This window comes from Dendronephthya gigantea, unplaced genomic scaffold (assembly GCF_004324835.1).
Source record: "Dendronephthya gigantea isolate DGI-Jeju-01 unplaced genomic scaffold, DenGig_1.0 000020F, whole genome shotgun sequence".
Classification (NCBI taxonomy): Eukaryota; Metazoa; Cnidaria; class Anthozoa; order Malacalcyonacea; family Nephtheidae; genus Dendronephthya; species Dendronephthya gigantea.
Window position 1 is genome coordinate 1,616,968 of NW_021163030.1, and position 10,775 is coordinate 1,627,742.

At 34.9% G+C, this 10,775-nt stretch overlaps 2 protein-coding genes and 1 pseudogene across 2 annotated transcripts; 2 read left to right on the plus strand and 1 right to left on the minus strand.

The window, feature by feature from the left end:
- Window positions 1–10: 10 nt before the first annotated feature.
- Window positions 11–1,460, minus strand: LOC114521272 (annotated as a pseudogene).
- On the plus strand, window positions 1,450–3,847 carry LOC114521270 (nudix hydrolase 24, chloroplastic-like). Its single transcript, XM_028541644.1, has 8 exons — window positions 1,450–1,710; window positions 1,804–2,042; window positions 2,112–2,175; window positions 2,278–2,408; window positions 2,789–2,907; window positions 2,978–3,110; window positions 3,202–3,298; window positions 3,468–3,847. The coding sequence occupies exons 1-8, from the start codon at window positions 1,641–1,643 to the stop codon at window positions 3,533–3,535; spliced, it is 921 nt and encodes a 306-aa protein (XP_028397445.1). The 5' UTR covers window positions 1,450–1,640; the 3' UTR covers window positions 3,536–3,847.
- Window positions 3,848–5,583: 1,736 nt separating this feature from the next.
- On the plus strand, window positions 5,584–10,728 carry LOC114521269 (glutaredoxin domain-containing cysteine-rich protein CG12206-like). The gene is made up of 4 exons (XM_028541642.1): window positions 5,584–6,351; window positions 6,429–6,656; window positions 9,218–9,283; window positions 9,555–10,728. Exons 1-4 carry the CDS (start codon window positions 5,689–5,691, stop codon window positions 9,747–9,749), a joined length of 1,152 nt encoding a protein of 383 aa, XP_028397443.1. The 5' UTR covers window positions 5,584–5,688; the 3' UTR covers window positions 9,750–10,728.
- The last annotated feature ends 47 nt before the right edge of the window (window positions 10,729–10,775 follow it).

Here is a 10,775-nt window from a genome sequence, read left to right on the forward strand (position 1 = left end):
ATATATTATTCTTTTATCTTTACATGATTATATCAAAACTTATGTGACATTAATATTCAAGTTAATGTATAATCTATTGTCCTTGCTGATCTGTGTGCCATTGTCTAGTTGGTCTAAAGGTTGGTCAGACTAGAGAACTGAGAACATACACAGTAGTAGCTGTGTTTATCCGCAGTATTAGAGTAGTATATGGTGTGTATGTGTCAAAATTTCAATATAGGCAAGTAAATATGGGCCCAGAAACGTTTGCATTTAGAAAAACAGTGATAGGTTAAAAAATCATTTGTCCTGACAAAGAAAAATGGGCCTGTACATGAAGGTAAATCCATAGGGTCAATGACTTCAAAAGTTTCTTGGAACACAATGGGATTCACATTTGATTAACAACTGACCTAACAAAAAACTATAAAACTGCTCACCCATAACTATTCTGTAGAATATCTTCTACAGGATGGCATATATACTTTGAGTCAATGTAATATATATTTTGAAATAAATGAACTAGCGCTGCAATTAAGAAATACAAAGGACTATGTTAGTGATTTGACAATTGAGTAATACATAGTAAATTTGATGAAGAAATATTTCCAAGGAGGAGGTATAGGCAGGGATTAATATTTGTTCTCAAAACAGATAACATTCTGGTCTTCATGAATAGACCTTTCACATTAAATGATGTCAAAGCCATTATACTAATGTCACACATAGTGTGACTTGCTCTGCAAAGCTAAGATCAGAGCCAATCAAACATTGTGTAACATTGACTTTCTGTGCAACACATAATTATTAGGTTTGTTTGAACATGCCAAAGGTAGTGCATTTTACCCTAACACGCACTCTCCCCTAGAATTTATATTGATAGAATTGAGAATTCTCTTCTTTTATTTAACCATTTTCTATTTTCTTCACTGCTTGAAATAAAATTTATGTGTGCTCACAAATTCTTTCTGGAAACTTGGTTTCTAGCATTGGGATAGGAAAGAATGTTGAAAGGCACATGGCAGCAAGTCTTTGATATTACATTTCGTGTATGTGGAGTCTGTTTTGACGAGATAGATATCCATATTTTCTCCAAATTCAATGATAAATTGACGGCAAGAACCACAAGGATATGCCCATCTATCGGTGACATCTGTTGTAACAGCAATTGCTTTAAACTTTCGATGTCCTAAACTCACAGCTTGCACCAATGCTGCTCTCTCAGCACACAATCCTTGTCCATGAGATGCATTTTCAACATTACAACCCTGTACAATTAAACCGTTCTCGCACAACACCGCTGCACCAACACGAAATTTGCTGTAAGGAGCGTACGCTTTTTCTTTAGCTTCATGGCATTCTTGAATAAGTTTTTCTAATTCAGAAGTATCCATTTCTATGTACGTTTTCTTGATAATTGATTGCGACACGTCTGTGATTCTGACACAGATTCTGATATGGACCTTGTTCCTGGTACTAGTGTCTAGTTACTCTAGTAATGTGTGACGTGTGTTCCTACAGCAAATTATAACCTTGAAACCTAAGTAATTCAATTGTGATTTTTTAACAATACTAAAAGTGAAAAATAAAAACATTGATGCAAATACTAGCTGAAGTGCAATATCATATTATTGTGGGTGTTTGACTATCTTGAATCTGTCATGGATCAGAATGAATGGTCCAGTAAAATGCTGAATATTGTCCAATCATTGAACTCTTTTCACCTCAAAGGTATATATGCCTTGTATAGCTTTTATTTGCAATTTAATGCCACACTTTTAGTTATTATAATATATTATATATGTATTATTGTATATTTTTTAGATTCATCTAAAAAGCATTGTAAACCATTCATTGTTGATGGTGACATAATTGGCAGTGTGCCACCATATGTTTTTCAACAACTTGAGACTTATGATAAAGTATTTAGAGTCACTTCAGACTCTGTCAGTTTAAACAATACTTTAAACTCATCTACTGAAAGAACTTATAAGATTAACAATGTTTTACAATCTTTACGGGAGAAAGACATCTTTTATGCATTGAAAGGATGGAGAAATGAGGTAAAGTTTATAGTCTGACTAGGTCTGTAATGAATTTATACAAACGACAAATATTTACATTCTTTTTAGATGTACAATGTGTGTAAGTCGTTTGGACAAAAACCATTATTTCAGATGGAGAGATCCGCAGTGTGTGAGTTCCTCAAAATCTAATAAAAATGAAGCTAGCCTTGTCTTGTACTAAATACTAGGCAATTAATAAAATGATCAAAACAGTGGCTTTCCTTTATAACAGCTCTGTTTGGCTTACAACAATATGGTGTTCACATAAATGGATATAAACAAGATAAAGATAAAAATCTGCATATGTGGATAGCACGACGCAGTTACAAGAAACCAACATATCCAGGAAAACTTGACCAAATAGTAAGACAGATTCCTAGTCAATTTCATGTCCTACTCACTGTGGTGTGGGAATAATAATTTGTAGCTGGCCAGGTGACAAATAATTACCTTTCCATGACATAAATCCACCTTAAAGCAAAGATGTCATGCATGGAAATAAGCTCCTGGTATCAACATGGCTGCATGTTGACTCTGTCATGTGGTCTTCATTCTAAAGTTCTTTGCTGGAAGAATGTAGCTTAGCCAATTAAACCAAAAAATGGTCTTCATCATATGAGATTAATGTGATGCGCTCTCTTTTGAACTGTATGTGCCTAAGTTTGGATATACACAAACATGCCTCTATCTGCAGGGTACTTATTTGTAATGCCATTCAAACTTTAAACCCAACACTGCTGCAGGCTGCTGGTGGTATCACTGCTGGTGATGATGTTCGTCATACAATGATAAAAGAATGTCAGGAAGAAGCATCTATTCCAGAGTTACTTGCGAGACATGCTGTGTCTGTTGGTGCTGTAAGGTCAGTAAGTTCATATATTAATTATTTAGTTGTTAAAAAAATACTCTCATTAAAAAAAAACCATATATAGTTACTGTTATGAGGATGAAAGAGGAATTTTTCCAGAAGTCGAGTTTGCTTTTGATCTTGAGCTACCCAATGACTTTCAACCTTGTGTTAGCGATGGAGAAGTCCATGAATTTTATTGTTGGCCGATCGAAAAGGTAAAAGACTTTAGTAAAACTGAAAATCAAAACCAAAACGTTTATGGAGACTTCTCAGGTATTCAGATGTAGTACTGCTCGTTTCGTTAAGGTGAGGGAGAAGCTTGTGTCAGGAGAGTTTAAAACGAACTGTGCTATCATAATTTTGGATTTCCTAATTAGACACGGCAACATACAGCCAGACACCGGTAAGTTACCCACCCAGGCCATGCAGTTTAATATTTCATTTGTGAATATATTGCAAAGACAAAGAGTCAGGGTGCGAGAAAGATAAGTGTCTAAAACGGCAGACGTCAACGACAACTTGGATTTTATTAATACGTTCGCCTCTGTACTTCCTTTTCTTTCTATTTTTAGAGCCTAATTTTGTTGAATTTATCACTGGAATTCATCAAGTCCCTGCGTCTATACGTACCCATAAATAATCCCGGATTTAGAGAAAATCACGCAGTGCCAGTTATTATTAATTTGATCAGATATGAACATGTAATTTATATATTGCATACATGTATACTACTTGTTGTTAAGCAGAAACAAACAAGCATAATATATATTTATAACTAAATTGTCAAGGCAAGTCGGGATTATATAAAAATGAAGTAAAAAACTCGAGCAAGTCATTTCAGCCATGCAACTCCCAGATTAGCCTGTGTAGTATTATATGGCTATGATAATTACACGTGAAACAAATTTTACGGTCTTCTTTTAAGTGAAGTTTGTCATTAACAATAAATGCAGTTATTTGATAGTAAACAGTGTAATAAAAGAAAGTAAAAATGTTTGTTTTTCTGTTTTATAAAGTTTGAATGAGATCGTGCACGCACTGCGGTCACATGCATATACGATAATTACAATTGTCGATTTTATAACGACCCGTTCACACGAGCCAACTTTGTCGAATCCAATTCACTTCTGACGTATGGAATGTAGTTTGTCATTGGTATATTTGGTAAAGCAGTACTGGATTGACTTTAATTTATTTGCCGCAAAATTGGATCCGGTGTGAACATGCAGTCCTTTATTTTGACATCTAGAATAGTACGTAACTCACTTACGTAAGTAAAAATAAAAATTCAATGATTTGAATGGAAATAACTGATTACCTTGAATTAATGGAGCTTGTTATTGAAAATTATCCATGCTCCACATGCAAGAAGGTGCCCCAGACAGGAATATGTCCAGCAATTAATTTTCCCATCAAACTTTCCAAGATAATTTTTTATTTTATTAAACTACGATAAATCTTCCTAATTATGCCGGAACAGTTTAGATAATTTCCATCTTGAATTTTATATCATTAGGATACGATCTCTGACGTCTGTATAGACTATATATACGTTTTCCATGCAGGTGGTGCATACTTACTCTAAAAAATACCGCATTTACGTGCGAATATAAATATTGGCCAATTTTTTTATTTTGGCAAAGCGTTTTACATATAGAGATATGTTTAAAACAGGCAACACGGAACCAAACACATTTACATGCAGTCATGTGTGAACGCTCAAAAAGTCGCCTAAGCCTTGCACCAGCCTGTGATGTGGGATCCCGCTAAAACGATATATAAAAGCACCTCCATCTTGCAGGACTCGTGCAAAATATATTGCAATAGCCATGCACGACGGCATGAGTCAAGAAAAAACAAGAAGCTCGTCTCGAAAGGAAAGACCCTGGACTAAACAAATTAACTTATGCATGTTTGTGAACCTGAAGTCCATAACCTGTAGTCAGTCGACCACCTTCGATATGCTGTATACCTTAACGAGATTGAATCAAGCTATGCACTGCGAGTTTTTACCTTATAGTCTAAAGCAGTTCCAGCCTGATCATATATCTAAATACTGAAAAAAGGGGGAGAAGAATGATGGTCGGTTATGTGCAAATCCATTAGAAACAGTCAATCGCTTATATTTATAAATATTCATCTCGGTAATCACATGAGCACATGACAAGGCCGACTTTGAACTGGGTCCATAAAAGACTGAGTTGCATTGTGGCTATTTTTCAACCAGCAAATAATAATTCAAAAAGGACGCACGAACTTTACCTTGGCTGTCTCATAATGCGTGACTGTGATCAAACTATATTTCAGTTTCATATATTGATGTTATGTATTGTGATACAAAATTATTCATTTCATGCATATCGCGTTTTTTATTCTTATCAAGATCTTTTCTATTTTATCGATGCAAGTAATTTCATTTATTGATTTATCTACCACAAGCATGCAGTTAAGCTAATGAATAATAATTCGCCCACCAAAGAGAAAATATCATTGCTTTAGTATCTCAACATTGGTTAAATCATACCTTAATGTATATTCTGTGGTCAACCTATATGCGGTATCAACCTGCTATCTCTAGCTGAAGTTGACCAAGATGTGGCAGGTCACTCACTTTGACTGCGTGATATCGCTTTACTCTTAATTTGCTTACGATTTGCATATTTATGTATGTTACTCAGTTTCCTCACATTTAAATGCTTTATTAATTGTTCCCCGTTAGTCTTGTGATGTCTACAGCTGCATGCTGACACTCGCTTTTACCTATAATACCGTTATATCGTCGCTGAAGAAGAAATGAGTTACTTTGAGAAGTCGTATCCTCGAGATGGCTTTATATTAATCCCCAATCAGAATAATTCCTCGCATTACGGAGAGCAACAGAACGTCGCTGATAAATGGAATCATTTCTTCCTGAATGGCTCTAATGTTGAGGTGGATATTGAATCCAGTAGCGACTCGAATAAATCCGCTAGAAACTCGTGTTCCTCAAGTATTGATTCATCGACAAGTTTTGATGGCTCTACTGGAGCAGAACGACGCCTGAATACGAACAATAGTTCATGTGTAAGCCCAACTGGGAAAAATATTTCATTCCGTAATGGTGTCTCAAAGCAAAAATCTGACGGATTATGTCAGATAACAATGTCAAATAAGCCTTCCACATTACAGCATTTTATAAACGACCCAGTAAAAGAGTTTGGTTGTAATAAAGAAATGGAAGGCTCACGTCTTGATGATGATAACGAAGAATTAGATCACTATGAAGCACTACCGACGCACATATCATCTAGGTTAAACATTGAGAACTTCGACAGAATGGAAAGACTTAAAATATCAAACGGTGAAAATGGGATGTTAAAGAGTGTTAAGGGAACGGTAAGAGGCTACAAGAATATGGTGCGACGTTATTCAGCTTCATTTAACTCAAAAGGACATGTTATTCCTCCTTCAGACCAGGTAAACATTTCAACTTTGTCTTAACTCACTACATGCCGCTATATGTGTAAACATTATTAATTTGTTTCGTCTTCTAGGCTTTGAACGAAAATGAAGAAAAAATTATAATTTATACGACCTCTATGACAGCCGTTCGTGCCACGACAGATGCATGTTCCTATGTAAAGAAAGTGTTTAAAAATAGAGGTCTTCCCTTTGAGGAACGTGATGTATTTATTCATAAGGAGCATCAGAAAGAAATGCAAAATCATTTGGGAAGAGGGCTGAGTTTACCTCAAGTTATAATCAATGGAATTCATATTGGGGTATGTGTTTATCTCTTTGATTATTATTTAATGCTTTATGTACCAGAGTTATGTCGCGAAAAGCTTAACTGATTTGTTGAAAACCAGGGAATCGTGAGAATTATTTTCGACTCATCTTGGCTTTATGCAAATGGTGGTGTAATTTTACAATCCAATTGCTTGAATATCATAACTCATTATCCCATGTGTTGTATTATTTCACAAACAAACTGAAATTCCTTTTCTCATTTTCTTTAAATTAACCACAAAGTATTTAACATTAACAAGTGGAGATTATATTTTATGATATATACACTGAATGATATATACACGGAAATAAAAAGGACTATACTGTTTTAGCCAATATACTATTCCTAAATAATTCGCTTTTCATATTACATTACCCAAGAAGCGAGGTCGAAGACAGCTGGTTTAATCTATTTATATGTATTCGCGCAGTTTAAAAAAAGGAAACGAAAGCGAACGTCTTTAAAACGAACGCGTTACTACATAATAACGCCTTAGTTGTCTGATACCAAAAGCAATTAAACAAACTCCTATAAAAAAACTGCCTAACTATGCCCAAAACTAAGTTGGCGATGACATATCTTTTGTGTCTAACATTCCTAAAACACCAGGCGTTTTGTATGCATTTGGAAACTCTTATATAAACTGCTGACTTTCCCATGACGACCATAAACATTGTCATGTTAGGAATTAATTTGAGTTTATAGTTAAATAGTTTACACGTCCAGGAACTATTGTCATTATTTTCTAAATCATCGAGATCTTCCTTTATATATAGAAACGTTATCTACACCATTATACGATGCACATAGTTCGAAACAATTTATTTAAATTACAAATAAGATTATTTTTGGTCACCTGGTAGTACTTATATAAGTTATATATATAGTATACGTCATTTGATATAGATATATAAATGCATGTACATGCACATGAAAAGGTGATTTCGGTACATATATAATAAGTTTACAAATTGAATCAACCCGAACGGCACTGTCTAGTGTCTAACGGCACTGTCTGTCTAACAGGTAGGAAATAGGAATTGCCTTGAAAGTTGTGACCAGAAACAAACAAAAAAGCTAAAATCACCCAATGGCTATAAATCTTTTTGAGACGTGGTAAGAATTGTGATTAACAAAGCCAGCAACATAAAAGTGTACATATATAAATACAACTTTTTGTTGTCCCTAGAAATTTAGCTTTAATCCAGAATTACCATGGAAACGATGAAAATAAATCATTAAGCTGAATAATGATTAATATAAGTGCATGTTGTTGGAGTAATACATGCATCTACATGCACAAGCTCGCACCGTGAAATATCTGGCTATATCAGTTATATTGAACTTGAAGATTATATATGAAGACTTTAAGTTACAACTTTTATATAGCTTTTCAGATAGCCTTGTCAAGCGTGCTCCATCGATGAACTAATCTAGAAAACTTTGCCTCAAATGTGGTATAACAATTAACTGCCTAAAATAGACAAAAAACGTCTCGATGTTTCGACCTGGGTAACTCGCTTCAACGCTGCTCCCTGCATAGTTATAGCCCTACTGGAATGCAATCTAGAAAACGATGACTCCGCTGTCTCCGGAATATATAAAAAACTCTACGCCCACAAGAAAGGCCTATGCGTCATGCAGTTCTGTTAAGAAATATACTCCCTATACCTATATAAGGCTAAGCCAAGTTTCCCTTGATCAACGCCGCTTCAGAAACAATACCCCCTGGATATTGGAGCTCGAAAATACCCGTAAAATGTTAAACGTCGATGTATAAAATTATCATATATAACCGTAGTTCTCGAGGAAAACAGAAAATGAAACATAGGAAGATAACAACTGGCAGCTGTTTTTAAAGCTACTGTTAAAAATAGAAAAAATAATAAAATGTCCTCAAGTTTTCAAAACATTTTGGGAAAGTTGCATAGTTGCTACGTTATAGATCTTACTCTTTTCTCATGATATTTTTATTATGAGTTACTTATTAATAGGCTAATGATACTCCTACGGTATATATGCATGCATGGACACAAAAAAATGGAAATTTATTTGAGGATGTTTCAGGTCTATCATTATATATATATATAGATATAGTAGGAAATTTTTTCACATTATCCTCAGTGAAAATTTTAATACTCGGACACTTGATCAATAGAACTGACCTAATATACCCATGCATGGATTGACCACGGATTGATTTCTCCAACATTTCTTGAGCTGTACTCACCCAGTCAGATTTCTCAGGGGCTACAGCCGCTTCCTCGTACCCAACACCTCTGAATACACTTCTACGGGTGTAGATTTGGTTACAGCCTATATAGTTTCCACTTTCGCCGTGAACAAGTCATTTTCACCGATGTAAAATATGTCCGGTTCGGATGCGAATTTGTCCCTATTCTCTGTGCCAAAACTGGTTACTGCACAAAAGTGCCAAAATTGGTTACTGCACAGACTTAGCATATTACTAGATGGAAACCAGTCTTATGTAATTTTATGCATGCAAGCGGTGGTAATCAGCAGTTGTGGGATAACTGTGAATTACTCTTATAGGGGCTAAAAGAAATAGAGGAATTAAACGAAAGTGGCAAAATATCATCTGTTACTGCAGGCTATCAGGTAAGAATGAAACTAACAACGTGACAGTACATGTAAATAAAGTCGTAAGAAAGAGAATTCAAAATTACTGGATCAATCAATCACATTTCAACATTTTAGAGACTAGTCACTGATTGTATACAAGTTTAAATTGAATCTGTCAAATTATGTATTATTGGCTGGGTGGCAAATTTTTTTTTGCATTAGACCCTTGTCTAAGACCCACAACCGGCTGTTGTCATACACGAGTATTGTATTTCATGTAATTTCTGTATTTTTCATCTTATCACAGCGTCGTTATGGAATGAAAGATTGCGAAAGATGTGGTGGACGAAGATTTATAAATTGTCTTTCATGTGGAGGAAGTAAAACAAGTCGTAAGCACAGAATTAACCGAGAAATCTGCTCGTTACGCTGTACAACATGCAATGAAAACGGTTTAGTACCTTGCCCTGATTGCGGTGCTTTACACGAAAACAAAGAATGACAAGATTCCTACTTCAAACTTGTGGATCATGATAGTCGTTCTTTATCACGAACGTATACGTAAATAACCAAGGCTGGTCCTTGCTCTTGGAAATGAACAATGATATCTGATGGATTTGACATTGAACTACAGATTCTATTAAGATTACTTTCGCATGATCATCATTTTCCAAACAGATTCCTACATTTTAGTCACGGTCAGATCATGCAACGTTCTACTAATTTATTTGAAAGAATGTTTTTAAGTTATTTATAATTAAATGATTAAGTATTTTTTAATATGCAGCGCTCAATGTTTATATAATAGTGGACAATACTCAACAGTTGAGCTAACTGCTTCCATTACTGAATGTTAGCAGTTTTATGTAAAGCAAAAATAGATGTACGTTTAATTTATAATTATGGATAATTTCTGTCCCAATATTCTATAGAAGTAAATAAAACATGTAACCTTAATTGATGAGGAATACTGAATCAGTAAAATGCCCTCGCAATATAGGTTTAAATCCATGATCCATGATGCATGCAGCAATCTACTGGTTACCTGGTTCAGTCTAGAATTTACCACTGACACGTGTACAACAGTGAACACACACAACAGTATATACAAGAGTCACTGTATGCATTATCTAAATTGTAGTACAAAATATTAGTACAACGCTGACGGTGCTCCAGCAGGCGCAGGCTATTCGGCTGCTCCTAAAGCGATGTGTATAAAAATATTTATAGTTATAAACGAAAAGAATGCAATCGATGAAATTGGTGGGAAGAGAAAGCTGACTTAAAGCCCTAACGTCCCTGCAAACATCCCAATTCTTGGTCAGTATTTTTTACTGCCGAGAGTGCTGCTAGCCGTTCCTACTTAAATCTTTTGACAAAGAATTGAAAGTAAAAGTAAAACTGAATGTAGTCACAGAGATGTAATACTGCTATATTCCATGACTAATTAATCGCCTTGGGCCTACACAAATGGTAGTATATCAATCCAGGTTATACGTGTACATTTGCAAATTAAATCTGGTTAATG